Below are 25,567 nucleotides of genomic sequence, written 5' to 3'. Positions count from 1 at the left end.
GATGAATCTAGTCAAGGCTATGGGTTTTAGTTTCCAGGGCGAAATCGAAGATTAAATCCCAAGAGTACAAGAGATATGAGTACTGCCCCCAAGGATTAATCAAAAATGCCCGTGGAACCAAGGAAAATGCTGAATGCAAGTTTCATTTCATGTATGTACTCATTATATGTATTTTGTTTCAGAACAAGTAGTTAAAAAGAGTAGCAAAACCTTGTTAGGAAGAAAGGTGCCTGCTGATTCTGACCAAAACAGGGTATTTATCCAGCTGCAGATTGTTGTTCATGTTGATGATGTGACAGATCTTGATAATCAAGAAGAGATTAATGTCTGAAAAAGGTATAAATCCTGCAGTCACATATAGAGTCAAAGAAGCTAACCAAGACATTGGATTCTCTTTATGTCACTGGAAGATCAAGATATAAATATGGCACAGTATGCAGAGGGTGCATATTTATGGCAGAAACTAAATTTGACTAGTAAAGGATAAAGAAAGTAAATGCCTGAAGAGGCTGCAAAACTGGGTAGTAGCAGGGCAGCTGTGTCTACTAAATGCACATATCTATTTCTTCAAGGATTCAGATATATTTTCACCATATCGCCTTGATTTCCTCCAATATTTTCCTACTCAATATCCATTTCTGTTTGAGTCAGGTAGCAAAATGAATGCGAGTTAGAAGAAAATTATGAAGTTTCTGATCTTCCCCTTTTGTCAGGATTACTTGAAAAATGTAAAACTACCACTATAAGTTATGACCAATGGAATGGATGCAACATACAGAGTGACACAGCTTAATGGATAAATATAAAATGGGTATAGCAGATACATCCATTAAAGTAGAAGAAGGAACTTAATGGATCAAAAAGGGGCAACAAAAGAAAAAGTGCAAAGAGAAGATAAGGAAACCCACAACTCATTTTAAAGGATCCTTTGTTTCATGAGAAAAAAAAAATATCCTTTGAAGGTGGGTTTGGTACCATGGCCAGCTGAGAGGAGCACTAACTTTTCCCTTGACATAAATTTTAATTGAAGCGTGTTTCCAATACCGTGTGGGGTAAGCACTTCTAAAGAGCCAAAAAGAAGATAATAACCTGGAATGAGTGCTAAAGTTCAGAAGGAGATTCAATAAGGAATTGCAGAACCAGGACATTTTTAGGGCAAAACAAAGACTACAAAGATGAAGTAAAGTTTACATAAGCGTTTGAAATGTCTTTTAACTTTTTTCTGCATAAATAACAATGTCTGTGTTCACAGTGCATTGATGTCATCCATTTCAACCAGTTAGTGACATAATATAACAGGCTTTCAAAATTAGATCCTATATCCGATTATAGTATAATGATTAGAAGAAAATCTGAAGAAAGCATCAAGTAAAAACTATTAAAAAAGCCAAAGGGCTTTGGCTTTGCCTTTTGGTTGTTAGTTGTTACCCTGCTGGGCAGGGGAGTGGATGGAATGAATGATAATAATATCTCAAGATGGCATCCTAAAGTAAACTTCAAGCAGAAGAAACTAATTAATTATGATTCTATAAGAAACCAAAAGCATACATCTGATTTCCAAGTTATCTTTAGATTCAACCACCAAGTAAAAGTGATCTGCTAATTAGAATGGGAAAAAGGGTTTCGCAACATTGCTTCCATTGAACCTAAGAAAAAGAAAAAGTAGGTCAATTTTAAGTTGTAATTATTAAAATGTTGATCCCAGAGTAAACAATTATTCAGTAGTTAGATTCTAATTCTGAATTTATTCTTCTTTTGCTGTTAAATCTAACTTGCTTGCAGGCTAACTTGTTAACTGTAAATGATCCCTAGGATTAAAAGTTTGGGTATACCTTGTAACAGTTAGAGTTTGTCCTGCACATTTTTTGCAATTTCCAGATCAGTTACGTAGAGCCCTTGCCCCTTAGCACCAGAGGGCATGGGCATGCAGAAGAACCAAAGCTTAACTTCACACACATTCCCGAACAACCTTCTGCCTTTTGTAAATGTAGAGATTTATGCTTTCCACTTAGTAAGCCTCCTAAAAGTTGCAAGATCTAGAAAGGCTCACACATTAACTACTACATCTTTATCTCTAACTACTTTATGCATTCTCTAACTCTACAAATCCATATTTTCAAGTTAATAGCCTCCAAAAGGTGCGACATGCTGATCTTCTTGTCAAATATGTATCTGTATCTCCCCCCCACCCCAGCTTTTCTTTCTCTGTTTCTTTCTTTTCTGTTCTTTTCTTTTTCCCCATGTGCATGCATGTGCTTAAAATGCAGGAAGATTGTAAATTTGAATTGCAAACGTGAATTATGCCATCAAGTTTCATGTTTAAAAGAAAGAGGAGTACTTCCATTCTGATGACAAATGCAAACATCCACTAGAACACTAATCTCCACGACAATTGGTAGCACTCGTGTCAAAATCTTCTTCTGGAAACATCATCATTCTTCCCTGCACCAGTATCCACTCTTCCCGCCAGTTTTACACTCGAGCCGTATGTCTGTGATCTGGATATCTTTTGAAGCAGCCTTGCACATGTCATACACTGTTAATCCTGCAACACTCACAGCTGTCATTGCTTCCATCTCAACCCCAGTTTTACCTGTACTGGCTGCTTCTCCTTCTATCTCAACACTAAAATCCTCAGGATTGAGTCTTAGGTCAACTCGAACATGAGTCAAAGTGATGTTGTGGCATAGTGGGATTAGTGTGCTAGTGTGCTTTGCTCCATTTATGCCAGCAATTTTTGCCACACTTAGAACATCTCCCTTAGCCATCTGGTTGGCCAAGACCAAATGAAACACCTTCTTACCCAGAATTACCTTGCAGCTAGCAGTAGCAGTTCTACTACTAATTTCTTTGGGTGACACATCCACCATTTGGGCTTTCCCTGTGCAGCCAACATGGGTCAGACCAGCTGCATTTTCACCTAAAGTTTGAGATAGACCAGGGAGTTCTTCAACAGTAAACTTATTACTAGTAGAACTCGAAATCACATGAGAATTAAGTTGGGATTCTTGACCCATGAAACTTTTACTTCTAGAACTCGCAAACCCATCTGGAGGAGGTTCACCAAAGACCGATTCCATTTCCTGAAACCAGAAGTAGGGCATAAACACACGCATTATTGCTCTTCTTGAGAGCAAAATATTTGTAGTAGACACAAAGCCGGTAATCGGCATAATACCAGCCGCAGTACCAAAAAGCAGAGACGTTTAGCCCAGGGCTTGAGTCACATATACTATCATAAAAAGAAAATTCCATATATGATATATGTTTTGAGTTAAGTAATTGTCACATTGCCGCAAATGCTAGTCTTTATCATCATCTCCTGTTAAACAAGCAAACAGTAAAAAGGCGATGGAAATCGATATCTTCAGTTTTTCTACTTTTTATTTTCCTTAGAGTAATGCAGAACATAGAATTGATAAAATTTATACCATAGGCTTACCAATCACCTTTACGTTAATTGATAGACGAATATAGAAGCAATACCTTATTGAGTTCAGCTATGGTGCTTGCAAGGTCATGGCTACCGTTACCACAGAAGAACCTTGTCGAGCGAGGAACTGCTACAGCAAGTCGGCGAAGAAGCATGACCCGAAGTATCAAGGCTGTCATCAAAAAAATCCAGCTTTAGGTTCTTAATTCTTATAATATCAAATTAAACAGGTTCTTGTGCAGGCATTTTCACGAACAGTTTAAGGTTACAAAAATACGAAAAGGGGCAAGAGTGTCGAAATGTATATGTTTTGTGTGAAAATAAATTAGCCTAACCCAAAATTTGATAGGTGAAAGAAGTCACCTGGAGCAATCTCCGATGACGGGAAGTGGAATTCTTTATCGGAGATCGTCGTGAGGGTGTGAGACGTTGAGACCAGAAACAAAAGGCTGACTGACTGGGAAATGAGGCAATGAGCCACGCACGCACGCACGCACGCAGGTGACAAAACGAAACGTTAGGCACAGTGATTGCTCACGTCATACGGGATGCTGACGTGGATAAGTAGATGGGAAAAAAAATTTGCAGTAATAAACCCCATTGTCTTTTTAAAGACCTTGCTATGAGCACCCGGATTTTTTTACTTCCCTTATTCTCTTTCTAAATACCTTAATGTAGATTGGTTATGTGACCTACGGCATACTTAGGGCACAGTCCAAAAGCCACCGGCACTGACATGCAATTTCCTCTGACTAATTACGACGGCCCCTTTCCACTTCTTCGTAAATATTTTACCTTCTCAAGAGCACACATCTCCTATTCCGCACCTTCATTCCGAAACCGCATCTCCTACAATTTGGTACATTGCCAAGCATGATTGTATTCAATTTAAGTAAAAATTATAGTCCAAATACAACAAATAACAATCAATGAACAACCTGCCATCAACACTTCAAAGCACCGCATGACAATACTGGTGAATTTTTTCTGATAAAGCTGACATTACGATCATCTATTTTACATCCAAATCTAAATTCCTAGCAGCTAATGTTGGTAGGCTTCAACCTAAAATATTTTCATTGTCTACAAGCTAGTAAAATTATTCTGCAAAACAGCATTAATTTTAAAACGCAAAAGGGTAGTGAAAATATCTATGTACATGCTGCCACGTTTCTGAGAAGAACTAGCAATCAACAAAGTGATTGGTGAAATTTGCGACTTCAGCTCGTGAACTTCGACCAAGCTAACAGTGGCAGTCAGAATGAAATCCATTTATGAACAGCCATCAGATATATACAAACTATTGGTGGCCAATTTGTTGTCAACACAGATAACAACATACTGAAAGATTCAATATGTCTTACTCCTGGTTAGGCATCAAACTTCGGGCCTCTTTCACAGCTGAGCTTACAGCATAGAGCACCATCTTCTTAACCTGTAAGGAAGAAAAGCCGAGAGCCTGTGAAAGACTTACAATTATTCACAATTCAACAGTCTAGACTCTATACAACCGCAATTCCACTTAGAAGTTTGCAAGTAACTGTTGTGAGATAAACCTACTGAGGTATATCTATCATTCTAACGTTGACAGATTACCACAAAGTAAGAAGCATGGCTATTTTTATCTCTTTTAGAGGTAGATAAATCCAGTGGACAATCTTTCAAACACTAATCACAAAGGCATGAAAACCTACTTGAGACAGACAGATTGTTGGGCGTGTGTAATGGGAAGGCTTTCCAAAAGTAAGCATGACATCATAATAACCACATTACCTAGTTCTCACAACTTTAACCTATATAACCAAATAAATAAACTAAATTCAAGTTTCTTACCTCTAACTTGTCTTCCTTGGCTCTATGGCTCTTAGGGAGCATACGAAAATCTTTGGTTAACCGAATACATTCTTCAATATTGTCAGGAGATACAAAATCCAGTGCCACCTTTATACAAGACTGGAAAAATAAAAATGGAAAAAGAAAAGTATGAAAGTTAATTGAATTAACAGTGCAACATGAAATGCATAAGACACTGACACAAACGCAAGATTGTCCGTAGCCAGTGGATTACTTGTCTATTTCTCACTTGATGAGGACATCCAGCAGGAATGAAAACAGCCTCACCAAGGTATTGCTCAAATGTCCAAGGCTCCACATCTGCATTACACACCAAACGTTAACAATATTGATGCGATGTAATGATGGAACACTGGATAGCTGACCAATCGACACAGAATATTCTTACTAAATTCCTCTTTCAGTTGTTTCTTATGCCTCTCATTTAAGAAAAGAGTTTGATCATGAATAGGATGAATGACCTGAAAAAGTTAGAATGTAAAGTAATTAAGCTCTCCAGTACAGAGAAACATACTAATAACTCACTAAAGGCAGCAAGGATACTCACAGAATTTACAGGAAGATTATTAAGGTGGCGAAATTCCTTATTGTGCTTTTCCAAATATTGAATGATTTTGAGAACATCCTGCTTGCGAAAGATATCCCAGACAGCACCACCGTTGACCATTTGTGACTTCTCATTATTTTCTAAATCCTTGATAGGCACTCGGTCTGATTCTTTTGATCCAGGACCATCACATCTGTTTTCACCCGAGAGAGAAATCCCTAAAATGTCTTTCTTATTAGTAAGCTTCATTACCACCATTTCATTAGAACATTTAGCAGAATCAGCTATACCTTCACTCCCAGATCCAACTGCATTAATATCCAAAGTGGCATGATTAGCAGGGCTTGTCACATTTTCAACAGAGAAATTCCTTTCAGAAACATCCACATCATCCAGAAAACAATTTCCTTCCACTTCCGATTGCTTTTCTCTTTGTTCAAATAACTTCAAACTCATGTTTTCTGCTTTGGATGCATTTAACTCTGAAGAGTAGACAAGTTCATCTCCTTGGTCCTTTACTGAAATATTTCTAATCCCTTCCTCTCCCTCTAAAGTATAATCCGTAGTTCTAATTTCCAAATTATCCTTCTTTACTGTACTGCTTGATGAAGAGCTTTCCTTCAGTCCAAATTCTTCCATCTTTTGATCAGTTATTGCTTGGTCATTATTTTCTGGTAATAACTCTGCCTCTACCGTCGCATTATGCTCCAACATGCCTAATTTCCTACACACAATTCCAACAAACAGATTATCCCTTGCATCGACACCGCTTGACAAAGAGCATTTGCCTGGCTCAACTTTCAGCTGATTTGAAGTTATTTTTCTGTCACTATTTTCTAGAAAGGAGTCTTTTTCAGTGTTATCATTACACCTTAATGATTGTGTCACCTTACTTTCATTATACTCAAGTATATGAGGCTTTGTATCATTTTCTTGGAGCAACTCTGTCCCAGTAATAGTAGTTTTCCTATTTTGAGGAGAAACAGAATGTCCCATTTCAGGCTGCGATTCATCCAATCCTACAACCCTTAGATCCATAGAATTTGAAAAAGGCAGATTAGTATCTGATTGTTCTTTATCCACTTTCCTTACCTTTATGTGCTTCTCTTCTAACAAGAAGTGGTCATACTCCATGCTTCCATTCTTCGTACAGTCAGTAACAGTGAGCTTGTCCCCATAAGTTCTCTTCAGTGATCTTCTTTCCATTCCAACCTTAGCCTTATCTACACCACCATAGAGTTCCTGCAAGTCTTTAGCAGCATATTCATTTTGCCTTCTTTTTATTTTTTGGCATTGCCAGGGAGCAATATTCACCTTAGTTGTGTGCGTCAATACATTTACCTATAAACATATCTGAAAAACATTAGTCAAAGGAGTCTATAAAACAAAATCTCGCTATCATTGGTTTGTCACATAAAATTAAAGCTGTCTATGGAACATTACCGCATCAGACATATCACAATGCAGCTTTGTCACTGAATCACCTCTACCAAGTTCTTCGGAGAATCCATATGCAATATATGTTTTGGGTCCCATATCTGGTTTCAATGATCCCTCTGGAAGTCGTGTAGCAAGGTTTAAAAGGCCTGATTTTGGATCAGTGTAGTCACTGTAAGGGAGTGCAGCAATAAATTCAGCATTATGCCTGGGCAAACGTTCTTCAAATAAGGTTGATGAAGGCCAATCCTTCAATTTCAACATTTCTGGCCACCCACTTCTATGCATACGGCCCTCTAAGTAGCCCTTGAAAAATTGGTGAATATTAATTTCAACCTATATCATAACAAGAACCAAACATCTTAGATCCATAGAAATTATAATGTTCAGCATAAATTAGATGGTTTACACAACTGACCTCACACCAATCTAAGCAATCAATGGCCTTCACACTTCGAGTCTCTTCTTTGAATTTTACATTGGCACCTGTTTCTCTAAAGGCCCTCCACATGACCATGGGTTCCCAACTAAGACCAGATGTTTTCTCAAGAACATTTCGGACAATCACAGGTTCACCCCTCATCCAGTGTCTCTGAAAATGCTCAATTTCATCATCTGATATATCAACAGCATTTGGGCAGAATAAAAAGTTATCATGACTTTCTTCCCTGTTAGCTGCATGTCTCACATTAGAACGGCTGTTGCTGTTCCCATCTGAACCATTTGGCTGGCATGCAGAACATTCTATAGAGAAATCAACATCAGGTGGCTTATATTGACTGGTAATGTCCTCCACATTACTTATCAGCTTAGTTACCCAATTAGCTTTAAAAACACGTCTCAACTCAAGTATCGAAGCACCACAACCTCCTTGGTCACTTGGAGGGCATGGAATGCTACCATTTGTGTTTGCTCGCCAATCAGGAAAGTAAGAAGACATATGAGCTTTATCATTAGTGGCTGGACCCACTTGGCTCTCCCATTGGTGTCTACTTCTTGGTGCATTAGTATTTCCATCGTTGTGTTTAATTCGAAAATTAGCTCTTTCTACAAACTGTTGTTGGGATGTTTCCACTTTATTACCTCCAGGTTGGCTGCCTTCTCTTAGCTCTTGACAACAGGTTAGGCATAGATCATAAGAACAGCTGGGGCAGCTTCTGTGAAAGTTAACAATTGATGTATTGCAGTTGTCACTGTCATACAAGATAACATAAGTTTACACTTGACAACTAAATAGCAACAGATCTCAATTATAACAAGTTTGAAAGCATACCAGTACAAACGTTCACTTTTTTCCAATTTACACCTTGTTATATCAATTTCTGTTAACTGAGATCCTAAAATACATAAGACACAACTATATCAAACACACAGAAAATAAAGAGAGTCAAATTATTTCATTTCCAAGCACATCATGTCAACCTACCCTTTATGTCTGCTTCAATCTCTATTTCGGACCTCTGCTCCTTGTATATATGCCTGAGAACTGGTAGAGCTTTAAATAGCAAGTATTTTAGCCGCTCTAATTTAACACTGATGTTTACATCCTTGTGGCCATCCTGTCAAAGAAGGGAAGATAAAGAAGAATAACAACCATGAAAACAATTAAATAAGAAAATAGAGAAATGAAATGGACATCAGGCAGTTAGATCATAGAGAGAGAAACTTAAGGCTTCTACCTTGACAACCACAACTTCACGCAAGCAAGCTTTACAATTGCAATTGCCACAGCAATACGGACATGCTTCCTTAACTTCATCCCTTGTTTTCTCAGGATACCTGTTTCATCCCAAACAAATCAGCTGCAGCTATCAAAAGTGTTGACCAAGAATCATTGCATTAGTATAATTTGGCAAAAACCAGCAGGGCCTAATATGAGAACTAAAGAGTTTTCAAGCATTATTTTATCAAATACTACATTACAAAATTTATATCAATGTTCTCACCACTTTTCAAGACACTCATAACAGTAACGCTTCCTCTGACACCGGGAACAAAAAACTACACCACTCTTATCATTCCGTTGACATTGATGACACATTAAACTCCCATACTCTTTGCTTTTATTTGACTTATCCTGCAAAGCAAAACTTATACTTTTGAGAAATAGTTCAACTTTGAACATGATACGGATGCATTGAATATAAAGGTGGCCACTGGTTCACCAAAACAATTCATTGATGCACAAAAGTACAGTTAAACAACTAGACTCCAATGTATCTGTCAAATGTGAATGAAGTGCAAGCTGATCATATATCTGCAAGGAAATTAAAATGAGCTAGTAAATTTCCCCTTATTCTTTTGTTCTTTCCAATTTTAAAACGCTGATTCGCAATTTCGCATGTAAAAATGTAAGGAGAAAAATAGAAACGGATATGTTAAAATACCTTCTCGGAGGATTTTTTTTCTCTCTCCGCGCCATTCCTAACGGCCTTACCAGAAGAGCCGTGTTTTTCGCGGGAATTAGCTTTTCCTTCACCGGAATCCACAATCTCCTTCACTGAATTTCCAGAACTAACCTTACTCCCCTTAACACCACGCTTCGTTTTCTCTACCTTCCTACGCTCCCTTACCAATATCTCAGTCAACAGTAGCCCGTCCTCTTCTTCCGATCCACCGCTCAACTCCTCCTCTCTCCCCTCCTTCCTCTTATTCTTCTCCGATACGCTGACTTCACCTCTCCGGTCGCTGACGTCACTCCTCTGACCGCCTCTGATTTTTAACTCGCGACTATTGCGGTCGCTGTCGTCAATTCTGTCTCCACCAATTCTTTGCCGCGCCCGCTTAATTTTTTGCAGGTAGTGCTTCTCGCAGTACGAGTTCGAAGGCAATGTCGTTTCGCTGCACCGCCACTTACCTCTACCGGCGCTTCTCGTGCACCGTCGATCGGACGGTGAGTCCATGGCCGAGTGGATCAAAATTTAACAGCTACTGGGCAGGAGCTTCGACCGTCTGATTACATTGAAATTGTGCGTAATTAAAGGGGCGTTGAATGGTAGAGAAGCGGCAAAAATAAGCTGAGAATTTATAAATATCGGCTCGAATTCTGATGCGTTTCACGGAAAAAAGGTGAGTCCTAAAAGCGACGGGAAATGATAGGCATACCATGAGGGTCCCTTCTCCGTTTTTTCTCTTTTTTACCCGAAAAGGCTTGGTGGCATTAATTAATTATTATTAAGAAACATTAAATTTTATTCGCAGAATTCTACTCAATGGTACATTTGGTCCGCCAAGCGTGGCCTGGCAATAGCCATTAAGGGCTCGGCCTTGGGCATAGTCATCCCATAAACTTCAGTCGTATTTATATCTTCCGGCCTCAAACCCTCCGGCGGGGCCCAATCAAAACAATGAAAGAGTCGGGCCAAAGCCATAAGCACCAGGGTCACCCCAAGTGGCGCACCAGGACACTTCCTCTTCCCAGCACTGAAAGGCAGTATTTTGAAATCTGCTCCGTGGCTTATCTCCACTCGGGTTCCATTAGCTAGCCAGTGTCTCTCGGGCCGGAACACCTCCACGTCGTCCCATATTTTGGTATTTCGGCCCAGCCCATGGGTGTTGATAAAGACACGTGTCTTGGCAGGGATGTAGTAACCGTTTATGGTCGTGGCCCGAAGGGACTCGTGTGGGATTAAAAATGGCCCCGCAGGGTGCATGCGGAATGTTTCTCGTACTACGCAGCGTATGTAGTTAAGGTGAGGGAGATCAGATTCGTTGACCATTCGATTGGGACCCACGACAGTATCGAGTTCTTCTTGGATCTTACGGAGGACGCGTGGATGCTTGATCACTTCGGCCATGGCCCATTCGTTGGTCACAGCTGATGTGTCTGTTGCCGCGGCAATCATATCCTACAAGCAAAAGAAATAACAAATAGGAAACAAAAAATGGTAAAAGCCAAGACAATCTCATCAAATTTTATCAGTTACTAATCCATATTTTTATAAATTATAACTTTTTGATTAGAAATACATGTATTAACTATTGAATCAAATATTTGTTTATGATAAATTATAATTTATTAGCTAAGTCCCCTAGCATAGACCTATAACTAAAATGGACATTAAAAGGATTGCATTACTGGGCACTTTGCTAATATCACTTAGGTGCAAAAAAGGATTAATGAAAGAGAATACAACCTGAATTAGAGCTTTAATATCAGTATCATCCATGTGGGCTTTTCCATCTTCACCAGGCAATGACAGTAAAACATCAACAAAATCCATTTCCTCACCATCATCTTCTCGACCAAATTCTCTCTTCTTCCCTTCCCTTGCCCTTCTATGCTCTTCAATAATCCTTTTGTGAAAATCATCCACTCTTTTCTCCACTTCCCTCATCTTTTTCTCACACCCATAGGGATCCACCCATCTCCAAATTGGCAAATAATCACCCAAATAGATAACACCCAATAGCCAAAACAGTTCATGGGTTACGTGCATGAACTCCAAGGCTTCTTGTGGGCCAGCAGATTCAGCCCCAAAATATTGCCTCCCCAACAACATCCTAGTCACATTGTTCATTGCAAAGGCACCCAAAACTTCCCTCAAGTTCACAAGCTTCCCCGTTTTAGCTCGTGCCGAAACATCTTTTACTAGATGTTGGGCTTCATCGGCTCGGTGTTTTGCAAATGACTCTAGCCTTTTCGTTGTTAGTAAATGCTCCATGCAAATTCTTCTCATTCGCTTCCAATGCGGGCCTAGAGGCGCCAAGGCCACATCCCCGCACTCATAGGCGAGATGGACCGCGGCTAGGGTCCTTGGCCTGGACGCAAAGACATCGTCTTGCCGGAGAAGTATTTCCCGAATGATGTCTGGGTCATTGGTGGTGATGGCGTCTACGCTGCCAAGCCGGAGGTAGACTAATGGCCCATATTTGTCACATAAAGAAGCTAAGTCCCTGTGCGGAAGTGGACTTAATTGGAGAAGGTTACCAACTACAGGCCATTTTTTTGGGCCGGGAGGAAGCATTTTGGTCTTACGCGATGGCTTCTGCTTGAGCCATCCGCATAGGAATAGGATGTTGACGATGAGAGCTGCAGAGAGAAGGGCGAAAGCCAAGCTGAGTAAATCCATGTTTCCATTCAAAGTTTGGAAGTAACTAATCAATTAGAAAATATGGTTTTCTCCGGTACTATATATAAGCAAGAATTGACCAAAATAAAGCAAGGGAAGCTTGGTTTTTTGGAGAAAAATAGGTTGGGGTTGATATCCACGATCTTGACATGCCGACTGGCTGCATGGTTGGTGAAGAGCGCCATGCGTTATGGTCCGAAATGTTCTCCTACCTCCAAAGAAATGGCATTTGCATGTAGCTGAGTAGCTGACCGGGGTCATGGGGCTCAACGCTGGCTGACTAGTGACCAGTACTCAGTGCATGTGCCCGCTGGTAACTAAAAGCAAAAAATTGCACAAATGTAGAGAACTAATAATGCAGTTGACTCCCAATTTTACTATTTACTTCCTTTGGTTTTTCTTCTTTTTCTAATTTAAATAAAAAACGTGGCAATCATATAAAAGTAATTTAAGTGATAATAACTCTGACTTTAAAAAGCAATATAAATCAAAATTAAGATGAATTTACTTTGGAGATTACGGTTTAGACTATTTTTATAACATGATATTTTTTATCTTTTTGAAAATCTGTTCACCAATAAAATTAAGAATACAGTGAAAAGAAAACAGAATATACATAATTAAGAACAAGCAATTAATTGGGGGAAAAAAAAAAGAATCAACTTCTGTGATTCTTTGATACCAAAACATGGTTATCTCTACACCCCAATAAATAATAATTACCAAGTAAAATTATATAATACATGGTGATCTTAAATCACTAATTTAGTAACATTATCTTGTAATTACATCATTATGGTGACCTTAAAAAAGATACCAAATGCTATCCAAAAGTTTTGCAAACATATATTTTTAAGAAATTATGTTGAATAATAATTTATTAATATGATAACGTATTAACTAAAAATATTATTATAAATAATCTTAAAATGTCGTAAATAATATTGGAGTACTCGTCACCGGAACATATTGGAGTACTCAGGATTTAGTTGTCCAAGTTCAAATCTCGGTGGAACCTTTTTTCAGTTCCAAAAAAATAAAAAGAAAATTAATTCCCGTCACGCACCTTTTTTTTTTTCCTTATCATCGTAGGCGGGAGAGGAATTCATCGAATCCCTAATCTCCTCAGTATGCAACAGACTAAAAACTCAAAACGAATTTTCCTGCAAAACAGCGAAAACGATTTCGTTCTTAATTCTATACCTCTTCCTCGCATTATCTCTCCTGTCCTTTTTCTACCTCTACATTATGGAAAAAGAAACTCGACAAAAAATCGAGGAAACGGTGAGGGAAATACTGAGCAAAGCTGATATGGAAGAGATGACTGAGTTCAAAGTCCGAGTCGCGGCTTCGGAGAGACTCGGAATCGACCTCTCTGATTTTAATCACAAGAAGTTTGTTAGAGAAGTGATCGAGTCTTTTCTTCTCTCTACTGTCGAAGAAAATGGCGATGTTGAGGAACTCAATTCGAAGCTTCGAGAAGAAGAGGCTAAAATTAAAATTAAGAAAGAAATCGACGGCGACGGAGATCGCCTTATTTGCAAGGTGCAAACCGTTCACTTTTCTGTGGGTCGATTTAATTGTAGAACAAAAGAAATAAAGTTGCAATTTTTAGCAAATTGTGAAATTTATTTATTGATTTGTAATTTGGAGATTTCTTTTGTTTTTTGGGAACTGAAAGTTCTAATGAATAAAGATTGTCACTTTAGAAGCAAGAACAGCCATCTGTCTCAGCTTATTTGCTTTAATAAAGTATGAATATTTGTCGAAGTTTTAGTGATTGTGCTTTAATTGAAGTGATTAAGAGATTAAGTCTAGCTTAGTTTGTTTTAAACTTTTGTGGTTGGAGACACATACAGTAATTTGTAAGTGAAGGATAAAGAACCTATGTCGGAACTTAGTTTTATTTATGTTAGGTTTTTTTTTTTTTTCCCTCTGAATCCTTGCTGTTATTGAAGATTTCTTGTTTTTGATTCAGCTAGCAGACAAGAGGAATGTGGTGGTTCATGAATTTAGAGGAAAAACTTATGTATCGATTAGGGAGTTCTATGTAAAAGACGGAAAAGAGCTCCCATCTGCAAGAGGTAATCATATATCTGTCCCCCTCCCCCTCCTTTTTTATTTTCCAGTAATTTTTTTCCTTAGTTTTTTGTTATTGTTTCCTTTATGCTTTAATGCAGTGTTTTATATTATATGAATTGATTGTCATTTTACGGTGATTCCTGATTGATAAGAAACTCCTATATCTTTTTGCTGATTGAAATGTTGTTAGGAGTATCTGCACTCTATAACTGACTTATTCTCTTTGGGTTTTGTATTATTTCATTTCTTTTTCTGTTGCCAGAGCTGTTTGAATTGTCATGCTATAGTCTATATTGAGACCAAAGGCTTATGTCTCAACATCCATTTTCTTTTTCTTACTCCAGGAGTTAGCTTGACAAGCGAAATTTGGTCAGCTTTAAAGAATAGTTTCCCTGCAATTGATGCAGCTGTAAAAAAGATGCAATCAAAGCTAAGGTGGGACTCCATTTTGAGTTTTGAGGTCAGCAATAAAGTAGTTTCTATACAATCTGGGGTTTCAATAATATACAGGAAGTTTTAGGTAATGCCAAAAGGAGGATAACTGCAGAGTTGCTTATATCTAAGTTTGTGGGGTTTTTATCCTTGCCTGATGTAAATTATCACTCTAAATAAGCATAATAATGTCCTAATTTACTTCAATAAGAGCATATTGTGCCTGAGAGGTTCCCTCAAAGATTTTTTGACTTGAGACCCTATTGCCAAATGTACTGACTTGGACCCTTGAATAAATATACTGCAGTACAAAACTTGATGGTGAACAAAATGGAGATGTGTCTAACTCAGTGACTGCTTTTTCTCATGAATTTTCCCCTATTGAAACCACACGTTTTGATGGGAAGAATTACCATTGCTGGGCAGAACAGATGGAACTTTTCTTAAAGCAATTACAGATCGCATACGTGCTTACTGATCCATGCCCTAGTCTTACTCTTAGTCCCGAAGCAAGCAGTGAAGAATCTGCTCAAGCCAAAGCTACTGAAAAGAAGTGGATGAATGATGACTACCTTTGTCGCCACAGCATTTTGAGCTCTTTATCTGATAATCTGTATTATCAATTCTCAAAGAAAACTAAGAGTGCTAAAGAGCTGTGGGAAGAGCTAAAATTAGTTTATCTTTATGAGGAATTCGGAACAAAGAGATCTCAAGTTAGAAAGTACATTGAGTTTCAAATTGTTGATGGAAGACCAATTCTCAAGCAAATGCAAGAACTCAATAGCATAGCCGATTCTATTGTTGCAGCTGGAATGATGATTGATGAGAACTTTCATGTTAGCACCATCATCTCCAAGCTTCCACCATCCTGGAAGGACTTCTGTGTTAAGCTGATGCGTGAGGAATACCTGCCCTTCAGGATGTTGATGGATCATATAAGAGTTGAGGAAGAGTCTCGTAACAGAGTCAAACAAGCGGAGCATTCAAAGTATGAAAGCTTTTATCCAGCCAACAATCTTGGCCCAAGGATAAGAGATATGAAGAAACCAGGGGTACCTTGGAAAAGGCGAGAATCAGAAATGCATGGCAGCCCCCCCATATGTAACTATTGTGGCAGGAAGGGACACCTTTCCAAGTTCTGTCGTAATAGAAGATGTGAAAAAGAAGTGAATGGAAAACAAAATGGGGAGAATTCAACTATGCCTTCTGTTTCAAAGGTCAACGTAGTTGAGAGCAATGTGTAGTTAATTGAAACAGATGCTGTTTTGCTAGGCTTAGGTTTGGCTGTTCAGTTGTATTGGAGAGCAGACAATCTGCTTATCTTTTACCTTGTAAGTATGGCTCAAAATTGTTGTTTTGTTAATGTATTATTTTTACATACCGATGTAAATCATTCTTTGCCAATGGATGTTGTAAAATGTTTAGAATTGGTAAAATATTTTGTCTTGTTCGAATCTGCACTTGAGGTTTATATCTTGTTTTGGTTCCTATCTCAGGTCTATACTTAAGCCAAATCTCAGCTTCTACAGATTGGTTTCAGTTGCCAAACCGACTGGCAAATGTAAACTCCAGTTTTGGCTACCTCAAACTGGTTGTTTTCCCATGAATTAACTCGACAAGCTGAAGGATAAAACAAAAGGTTCGTTCATTTACAGCTCCGTTGCAGCAGGGTTGGTCTCGAGTCTCGACCACCCTTGAACAGCGACCGCTGTCAGCTACGGGCTTCATTCATTCAACCTTCGAACCATAGAACGGGGAGCCAGGTGCAGTATTTGGATTCAGGAAATAATATCGAGCAGGCCCACTTTGTTTATCAAAGCCCATCCTTCGGGCTAGAGCATATCCTCTCCAAGCCCAAATTGTTCAGGTCTATGACTGTTGGGCTAAACTATTCCACCCAACACTTCAAAATTATAATAAACGCAAGTGGAAATGTTGCTGTCATTGCAGTTTTGCCAAAAACGTGCTTTACCAAACACCGCGTATCGTGTTTGGTCACAGTTTGCATGGGAAGGTCAAAAATTCCTCAAATTTTTTATCAACATCATCTCATAAAAATCTCCAAAGTGCTGTTGGGGACCATTGGCATCATGTTTTGACCCCCTTGATATGTCCTTCCAAAACTGACCCAATTTTACATGTATTCCATGTCAACTTAACTACTACTATTATATTTCATCAAGGACTCCCTTTGCTTGGTTGAGTCAAACATGAATTGAACGGCTATGATTTCTTCTTCAGGGTCACACAACCCCCTCCCCCCCAACATTTATAAGGCTTTGAATTTGACCCATCACATGCCAAATGCTTTCAATCTCTTGGTATGAACCTGTTGCTCATTCTGGTTGAAAAAAAAAAAAAAAAAACACCAACATGCCAAGCCAAATGAGGATATGTCAATTTTGTTTTCACAGTCCCTTCTCAAAAAAGCAAAGCGAACAAGTTTTTTTTGTTTTTTTGTCAACAATAAAGAATAGGGGCAAAAGAAATTGGGCCTAGATGTGGACTGGAGGGCAGCGTGGGAGATGGGTATACAACAAATAGAAATCAAAAGGCCAAAGCAAAAAATCATGAACTTGGTGTGGTGGCCCCTCATTTCGCCACATGTTTCAGCACTTATCCGTTGTTCAGACTTGCCGACGAGAGACTTATCAATAAACTAAATGAAAGAAATGGTGCACATGGGAGCGTTTTCAAGCGCACGTTTGTGATGTGTAAGATGGGGAAAGCATGGAAGAATTTAAAAGGGCATCAAAATTTGCGGTTAAATTTTGATTTTGGCAGATGGAAATGTGTACTATCAAATTTCATTTTGCAGGGTGGTGGTCGTGGTGGTGGTGGTGGAGCTGAAACCAAGGTTCGTAGTTAGATCCCGCACGGGCTTCTTGGGGGGTTTTGGTTTATCAGCAAAGACACATGGAAGGATGTGGCTTTGTCATGCTTTTGGATTGATTTATCAATGGTCAAATTTTGTTTTTTTTTTCTCTCTCAAAAGGTAAACACATGTGCCACATGAATTATGTCACTAGTCTTTTGATTGGCTGGAAGGAGCAAACGCGTATGCTATTGGACCACTATACTCCATCTTCAGAATTATTGAAGGGGATCACTAGGCTATTATTCTAGGCAAATAGGATGTAGTCAAATCTTTTTCTTTTCTTCTTTAGTTTCGTTTTCATTAGAACTTCATATGTTCTTTTCTGCCAAAGTTGAGAGATACCTCAAATTTTTTTTCCTTTATAGAAAGGAGAGAAATTTAAAGGGGTGGCCATGAATTTGAGAACAGAATCGGTTCTCTACACCTTTTAATGTAGTGCATCTGAAGAAGCTTCACTTGGTTGCTAAGACAATGGGGATAAAGGGAAAAGCAAACTGACTTCAAGATTCCTATCTGGGGTTCCTGTTGTTTTGTTGATTTTACAATAAAATAAGAAAGAGATGTACACAGCAAAAACCCTGTACACTCTACTTTGCTTAGTCCTTGCAAGATTTTGTTTTTGCCTTCTTAGGACCAGAAAAGAAAGTGCATAAGAGATTCACCTCTATCTCGGCAACAAAAACGGAACATTCTTCATCAGTCACAGAATAAGACCCCTACTTGTTTTTTTTTTTTTTTTTTTGCAAGAAAATGCCCCAAATTGGTTCTCTTCCAGTGCCACCAGTTGTAGTTGCAATCTCTGCTAAGCTAATAAGAGATATATGGTAATCAATGATAGACAGAGTTTGAAACCCACAAATGCTACCAAACCACAAGCAGACTTTACTGTTAATTTCAGAGTCCCCCGTTTTATCTGCTTTACAGTTGCTTCCCTGCACATCCACAAACAGGCTTCATCATAGATGCCGCGGGTTTGGCACACTAAATGTTGTTTTACTCCCACTAGACAGTCATGATTGACCAAGGAGATTATAGGTTGTGGGGAAACAGGTTTCCTTAAAAAGGATGTACTATTGGAACATTTATATCCGACCCCCCAACTCTCTTAACTGCTCTCACATGAAGAACAACACTGAATTTATCAAGTACAGATATCAGATATAATCCAATAAGCTGAAGCATTTCTCTAACAATTTAGGCAATAGAAATAAGTGTATCTGATGTATCTTAACTTTACAAGTAGATATTGCCATAGAACAACCCATTGCAGATGACTTGCAGAGAGGAAAAGGAGCTGATCAAGAAAAATGAAATCATATGCACTGAATCATTCTTTAAAACCTCAGAGATGTCTAGTGCTGACTTGATATATAATGATTCTAATAAGGCAAGAGGACAGAGCAAAGAACAAAAAATTGGTGGAACCAAAAATAAACGAACAAAAGAAAAAAAATCAATTTCTAAACAACCAACAATAACATAGTTGGTTAAACTTACAAATTTAATTCATCTTGCAAAAATACCTTCATTATGACAGAATATGTATAATATAAACAAATCACAGAAAATTTGCTGCCCTACTTGGTCAATAGGTAGTTATTTCTACTCCTAGCAGGCCCTTCTGCTCTTTTAAGGATCACTTGCTATATATCAAAAACCTCTGAAGAAGCTTCAAAACAGGTTCTTCACTGTAATTTTACGCCTATGGACTATGTTAAATGCAATTGTGTGCTACCCAAGAGATGATAATGACTGTAAGGAACTGGATTCACGCGAAAATGCTGCAATCAACTTTTCCCTTGTTAGCTGCTCGGATCCTTGAGACTTGATAACAAATGTATGAAACACAGTATCATCTGCGGTAACAAGTTTTGACTCAACAACATTGACCTGTGCCTCTTTAAATGCTTGTATTACTCTTGATGCAGGATGTGAATCTAAAGGACAGCTTACTCTTACAACAACCTCATTGTGAGCAGCTTGGACATCAATATCAGGAGCTCGCATATGATTCTCCACAGTTGGATTAGGGTCTAACCCTGCTGAATCTCTTGAAGTACTACCAAACTTCTCCCTTTCTGCTTCCATGACCTTGAGCTTTGCCTGAAGCTCATTAATGTAAGCAATTGCATCTCCTAACAATGAAGCTTTGTCCATCTTGGATATGTTGGGAACCACAGCTCGTAATGCATAGAACCGCTGGTTCAGCTTCTCACGGCGCTGCCTTTCTGCCTCAACATGATTAAGAGGTTCTTCTCTTCCATTAGCGGGCTTTCTACCCCTTTTTCGGGGCCTCCTTTCATCAGCTACACTCGGCTTCTCTTCCTTGCACGAAGCTTCAACATCTGAGTGCTCAGATTCAGCACTTAATGGCCGAGTAATTACGGAAGGCCTTGAAGTAGCCCCTGAAAAATCAATCTGCATTTGCACTGGCTTTTGTGACTGAAATTGGTTAACCCGAAACTCTTCCCTAGCCCCATTAACAAGCTCTTGAAAATTATTTGCAGTGTTTTGAGAACCATAAAATTCTGTTGGATTCCCTTGTTTCACACCATGAACATGTGGCCAACCTGAACCATGGAGACCATTTTGATTACTTGAAAATGAAAGCCTACCACCATTAGCACATGCTCCCCATGTTGGTCTATCTTCCATTTTTCTTATAGCAAGTTTCTCCCGGTAATTGGAATGACCATGAGAAGTGTTGTTCAGATCCTGCCCAAAAATCTTTGGAATTCCTTCCACTCTCTCCAAAGTCCCCAAATTCGAAAAATGAGTATTTTCATCTTTCTTCTCATTCACCACTGGTATTGCTACTGCCATTTGCTTTGCCCTAAGCAACGCCGAATTAGATGAGAATGAACTTCTTATTGACTGCAACAACTCTAAGCTTTCAGGTACAGATCTCACTGACCCCAATTCAACAACACCAACATCAGTAGGGACCAGAACAATAGTTTGAACTCCAGCAGACTTTGTCAAAAACGACCTAACACAATAATCCGAACCTGATTTCAATGAATCCGAGATCCAAACATGCTTCCCAGATGCAAAACACTTCCCTGGACCACCTTCTCCTCGCGGAAATGAAAAATACATGGATGCTAAAAAGAACATCTCAGTATCAGTAACTCTATCCAGCCCAAGAGCATAATTATCCTCATCTGATCCACCAAACAAAGTATGCAATTTCTGCAAAACCCTTTTCCTCATCTTCTGTTGAGTCTCATCTTCGAGCCGCAGATTAAGAATCCGAGTAGCTTCAGATTCTTCTCCTTCTTTAGGCTCTCTACAACACCCATCTCCCCAACCAAGGACCCAATCGCTAGACTTAGACCGCGAAATTTGCCAAAAAATGGCATAGTTCCAGCTAAAATTAGAAGCGTTGGGTCGGTCCACAAGATCTGAGAGCTTGTTTTGAAGATTCTCATCACTATTTATAGTCATTAAAAGGTTCTCATTTGAAACTGAGCTTGTTATCAAGTAGTCAAATGCTCTTGTTCCTAAAACAGCAGCAACCATAGCCTTATCTTCATCGTTCCAAGCCCCACCTCCCATACCCACTTCAATTTTCATCTTCTAAATCCCCTCAAAAATCCAAAAAAAAAAAAGAAATTACACCCAAAATCAAATAAAGAAGAAATTTTCTCAAATACCCAGATCAAATCTCACCCGTAAAAACAATTAAAAGTACATCTTTTTTTCAATGCATTTCTAACTAAACTAGAAGCACATGCGGTTTTCTACATGCCCAACATAAAGCAACCATTTTTTTTTTCCGTTTTCAGATCTCACTGGCTGGTAAATAATAAAGAAAACCAGAAAAAAAAAGAAGCTAGAACTAAATCCAAAAAGACATAATACTTGAACATAAATAGTAATACAAACCAGTTTGCATGGAAAGCAAATTTGGGATCAGCAGAAGAGTGTTGAAAAGTCTCAGGGCACTGTCCAAAAACAAAAATGAACAAGAACAAATTTTTCCCCTAGAGAAACAAAGGATCAGTCAAGAGGAAAGGAGAAGAAGTAATTCCTTTTTTTTTTTTCCTAATTTCTCCCTCTTTGTAGCAAAGCAAGAGATAAAAAACAGAGCGAGGAAGAGAGGGGAAGGGAATTTGCTGTTTTTGGTTCTTTTTTCTTTTTTCTAAAATCCTAACTGCAATAAGTGGACCGTGGTTAAGCAAGGGATATTAGGGTTGAAGACTAACCATGGTTAACAATGTTTGGGTTCAAAATTTAATTGGTTGGAGGTTGAGGGGTAGTCGGCAAGGATTTTGTTTCTGAGGTTTCTTTTTTTCTTTTTTAATTTTCTTTTTTTAAAAAAGAAAAAGATAACACCTAAGAGAGAGAGAGAGAGAGAGAGAGAGAGAGAGAGTTTTACTGTTTCTCCGACATCATTTTTCATTCGACTTTAAGCACAGTTTTTAGTACTAAGTTTGAAGTTTCCTTTTTTTTTAATTAAATGTTTTTTGTTGATAATAATGAAAAAGGTTTTTCTTCTGACAGCTAGGGAGGGGACATAAACTTGCGTGAATCTCATGCTAAACAGTGGCACGTAATACGTTAGGCTTCCACACGTTCTTCCTGTGACCCCGATTTCCTTTTTTTATATGTATATTTTTAGCAACACCTATGTTTTTCTTTTCAAACATTCGTATTACGTATATTTAAGTGTTTTATTTCAGACTTTCAATATTATTATATATATGCATTTGTAATCAGAGAAGTTTGATTTGAATTTTTTTTTTCTAAACGTCAACAATATTCAAAATAAATAAGTTGTAATTGTTGAAAGCCATTTCTTTCGTTACATCAAAATTATTTAAATTAAAATAAAAATTTGAATAGTTTTTTTTTTCCATTTTAAGAGAAGTGTCAATTTGGTTGTTAATGATTCGGTGTGTGAATGATAAGAGTTAGAAATATTTGGTACGTAGAAGTTAGCATTCGAAAAAAATTATTTTTTTGAACCATCTTTTAAGATTTCAAATCAAATTTTGTTCTACTTTTATATAATAATTACACAAAAAATATAATTATTATTTTCGGTAATTTGATCGTGTTGGATTTTTTCTATTTTGTTAACAAAAATATAAAAAAATTTGCAATTTTTTAGATTAGAAAATAAATACTTTAAAATATGGTAATCATAAGTATTTATATGTTTTTCATATCATGAACACTGTTGATTAGTTAAAAAAAAAATATGTCCATTGCTCCATTATTTAGTTGGTAAACTAAAAATGATTTTAATTATACTTTTAAACAAAAAATGATTGAGAAATTTACATATGGAAAACGTTTACAATGGCAATGAGGACTAGGGGATGTTTTCTCACCCCAAAAAGGAAAATTGATATGTTATTTGTGAATTGCAATGTGATTACTATTAGAGCTGTGTGCTGAGAGATGAAACAAACAATGAATTTGTAATCGTCAACACATCTTTATGTCAGTTTGTAGACTTTGCAACCATGATCAATATATTACAACTGCTGATCATGTCTTGTTCTATTTAAAAAAAAAAATTGCCTCACTACTAATCTTGAACCGGGTGTTTGGAACAAAGAACGGGAGAAGACAGGTTAATTATGACATGGAAGCTGGAGGCAGCAAAGGTTGTCGACGCAGAGAGGAGGATTTAAAACAGGCCAGACTGAAGATCAAAGGTTTTCTCTGTTTTTTCACTGTTTGTCGTGGAAAAAACAGAGCAGTTACTTTTGCTTTTGTTGGATACAGGAAGGAATCCAGACTCCAGAGTTTGAGAAATGCAATCATGTCTGGAAAATAACAGAAAAGATTGATGAAGGAATGATTAAGGAGTAAGATTCCACGACAGAGGCTAGGAATTTTGCTAAATCTTCAAAAATTTTGAAAAGAATCAAATCTTGATGCTCGGAGGTTCTACAGGGAACGACGAGACAATACGGATGTCGTTTTTGAAGGAAAAATCTATTATCGATTTTATCAAGTAAAATTTAATATTTAAAAAATCTAGTTTGGATTTTCAGATTCGAAATCAAATAAAGGAAAAAATGTGGGAGGGTATGTATATCCAAATTCTTTGATTGATTATTTTATCAATGCAAAGGTACCAGCACAGCACACCCGTAGGCCTCCTCAAAAGAAAGTAAAACGAGGTTGACCATGGGTGGGGTCCTAAAGTTTTAAGGGTTTATCGTACCCTTGCCCTCAGATTAACGATGAAATAACTCAATTGTACAAATACTATATCAGATTATCAGTTTATTTTCTGTCTTTGGGAATCATGACGTTGAAAGTTTAACAAAAAAGAAGTCCTAGGAGACCAACCAAATTTTGATAAGTTTGAGGTTTCGAGATTAATGTCTTAATGAAGATTAATTTCATAATTAGAGACATAATGCATCCCCATGGTCCTTAATTGAGTAGAATCTAAGGCAAACCGAAGTTGAAAGTGATACCAAGCCAACCAAACACAAAAGTCTGACTTTGGGCCCATTTGTTTAATTTGTAAGATAGGTTATTTTATATAGTGAAAAAATTTGTAATTTAATGAATGTTATCTCTCTTTTGGGGGATAACTGTGGGTCCATACCTGTGACAAATCTTTCTATAGATTGACGGTCCAGAGTGTAAGTTCATTTGGAGACGCTGATCTCTTTTCATAGAGATGTTACAGACAAACCCCCCCCCCCCCTCCCCCCACCCCCCCCGGGGAAGGGCCCACAAACAGCCAATGCAATTATTTTTCTTTTTTAATTTTTTCCTAAAATTACAGATGCATCCAATGGCAGCAGCAGCAGCAAAAAAAAAAAAAAAAAAAAAATCTGCCAGGGTTTCATAGACAGTGTGAAAGAGAACTAAAAAAGGATTACTTCTACTCGGAATAAAGTTTAGATTGGTATAAGAAAAGTTTAGATAAGATGAATAGAGACATCACAGATATTGGATTAAAGATAGATAAAGTGTTACACCCCTGTTTCACATTGTTGCTGCTGTCATGCATGCACCACCAACTGTTCTTGATAACTATCATGTTAACCATGGGGGAAAACCTAAACATGAAATAACTAAACACATCACTCTAATATCCCAGAAACATGACAATACAAGGATTGAAGAAGTCTCAACTTTCTGAAAATTCTGAAAGTAAAAACAGGCATGCAGCTTCTTTATGATCTGACAGAGTGCAGGGCAGTAAAACAAGAGACTTATAGTAAAATTTGCGTTATATTTTGCCCTATGAAAGCGCTGATTATTTTTCGAGTTACAGTAAAATTATTGTTATTGGCGCATGTGTTGGAGCTTTGATCTGGGTGTTTGACTCTTAGCTTGCCTTGTGAACAAGGGTTTTCTACTTTCTTCTTGCACGACTAACTATAAAAGTTTGAGTCATCCCTCGTCCATTTTCACGTGACAGCTTGTGCTTTTACTCCTATAGACTTATAGTCAATTTGAAAAATTATTCTTTGATATTGATTAAATAATATTTCCTAAATTTTAATTGACTTAACTAATCAGAATATTAAATCTTCAATTTATTGGGCATAAAATAATTTAAATTTTTTTTAAATATCATGTCTTGTTTTATTCAAAAATTTCATTTATTTCTCCCTTTATCGACCTTTAGTATATTTGATTCGATCATACATAAATAAATAGTCATTGATGGTAATAAATTGATTGTCATGTCATGTTTTATAAACTATTAAAAGAGTTATATTACATTTTTTTAGTAAAATATTCGAATCCGTCCAAACTTCAGTATTGAATAAAAAGATTGAAAAAATCTTGTCGAAAATTGCCAACGAACAGACACATAATGGTTTGCTTTCGATAAAGAAATGGAA

The 25,567-nt window shown here is 37.7% G+C and overlaps 5 protein-coding genes across 11 annotated transcripts; 1 reads left to right on the top strand and 4 right to left on the bottom strand.

Annotated features, from left to right (window-relative positions):
- Positions 1-2,279: 2,279 nt before the first annotated feature.
- Positions 2,280-4,238, bottom strand: CNX3 (cofactor of nitrate reductase and xanthine dehydrogenase 3). Of its 2 annotated transcripts, XM_088805670.1 has the most exons (4): positions 4,102-4,238; positions 3,797-3,890; positions 3,487-3,605; positions 2,280-3,083 (listed from the first exon to the last, which is right to left on the bottom strand). In XM_088805670.1, the coding sequence occupies exons 3-4, from the start codon at positions 3,586-3,588 to the stop codon at positions 2,433-2,435; spliced, it is 753 nt and encodes a 250-aa protein (XP_088661796.1). In that variant the 5' UTR covers positions 3,589-3,605; positions 3,797-3,890; positions 4,102-4,238; the 3' UTR covers positions 2,280-2,432. The 2 variants fall into 2 exon arrangements, with proteins under 2 accessions (XP_088661796.1, XP_017981765.1); XM_018126276.2 differs by lacking the exon at positions 4,102-4,238 and having other exon boundaries at positions 3,797-4,057.
- Positions 4,239-4,297: 59 nt separating this feature from the next.
- LOC18613967 (Transcription factor jumonji (jmjC) domain-containing protein) lies at positions 4,298-10,386 on the bottom strand. 4 transcript variants are annotated; one of them, XM_088805654.1, is made up of 13 exons: positions 9,659-10,386; positions 9,218-9,348; positions 8,951-9,050; positions 8,698-8,830; positions 8,545-8,608; positions 7,690-8,464; positions 7,278-7,607; positions 6,125-7,175; positions 5,835-6,052; positions 5,676-5,748; positions 5,502-5,587; positions 5,267-5,386; positions 4,298-4,892 (listed from the first exon to the last, which is right to left on the bottom strand). In XM_088805654.1, the coding sequence occupies exons 1-13, from the start codon at positions 10,172-10,174 to the stop codon at positions 4,794-4,796; spliced, it is 3,696 nt and encodes a 1,231-aa protein (XP_088661780.1). In that variant the 5' UTR covers positions 10,175-10,386; the 3' UTR covers positions 4,298-4,793. The 4 variants fall into 4 exon arrangements, with proteins under 4 accessions (XP_088661780.1, XP_088661784.1, XP_088661777.1 ...); XM_088805658.1 differs by having other exon boundaries at positions 5,835-6,836; positions 6,927-7,175; positions 9,659-10,385; XM_088805651.1 differs by having other exon boundaries at positions 5,835-7,175; positions 9,659-10,385.
- A 94-nt stretch (positions 10,387-10,480) lies between these two features.
- Positions 10,481-12,343, bottom strand: CYP703A2 (cytochrome P450, family 703, subfamily A, polypeptide 2). The gene is made up of 2 exons (XM_007051469.3): positions 11,408-12,343; positions 10,481-11,119 (listed from the first exon to the last, which is right to left on the bottom strand). Exons 1-2 carry the CDS (start codon positions 12,341-12,343, stop codon positions 10,481-10,483), a joined length of 1,575 nt encoding a protein of 524 aa, XP_007051531.3.
- Positions 12,344-13,320: 977 nt separating this feature from the next.
- Positions 13,321-18,334, top strand: LOC18613965 (zinc knuckle (CCHC-type) family protein). 2 transcript variants are annotated; one of them, XR_001926271.2, is made up of 5 exons: positions 13,321-13,888; positions 14,322-14,427; positions 14,770-14,860; positions 15,165-16,188; positions 16,354-18,334. XR_001926271.2 is itself a non-coding variant. In XM_007051468.3 (4 exons), exons 1-4 carry the CDS (start codon positions 13,592-13,594, stop codon positions 16,099-16,101), a joined length of 1,431 nt encoding a protein of 476 aa, XP_007051530.3. In that variant the 5' UTR covers positions 13,321-13,591; the 3' UTR covers positions 16,102-16,328. The 2 variants fall into 2 exon arrangements, 1 of the variants encoding a protein (XP_007051530.3); XM_007051468.3 differs by lacking the exon at positions 16,354-18,334 and having other exon boundaries at positions 15,165-16,328.
- An 832-nt stretch (positions 18,335-19,166) lies between these two features.
- AIB (ABA-inducible BHLH-type transcription factor) lies at positions 19,167-21,895 on the bottom strand. Of its 2 annotated transcripts, none has more exons than XM_018113841.2 (2): positions 21,624-21,895; positions 19,167-21,323 (listed from the first exon to the last, which is right to left on the bottom strand). In XM_018113841.2, exon 2 carries the CDS (start codon positions 21,309-21,311, stop codon positions 19,467-19,469), a length of 1,845 nt encoding a protein of 614 aa, XP_017969330.1. In that variant the 5' UTR covers positions 21,312-21,323; positions 21,624-21,895; the 3' UTR covers positions 19,167-19,466. The 2 variants fall into 2 exon arrangements, with proteins under 2 accessions (XP_017969330.1, XP_007051528.1); XM_007051466.3 differs by having other exon boundaries at positions 19,167-21,314.
- Between the last annotated feature and the right edge of the window lie 3,672 nt (positions 21,896-25,567).

Source organism: Theobroma cacao, chromosome 1 (assembly GCF_053813885.1).
Source record: "Theobroma cacao isolate CCN51 chromosome 1, ASM5381388v1, whole genome shotgun sequence".
Taxonomy (NCBI): Eukaryota; Viridiplantae; Streptophyta; class Magnoliopsida; order Malvales; family Malvaceae; genus Theobroma; species Theobroma cacao.
Note: the sequence above shows the minus strand (reverse complement) of the source record. Positions and strands in the feature narration are given on the sequence as shown.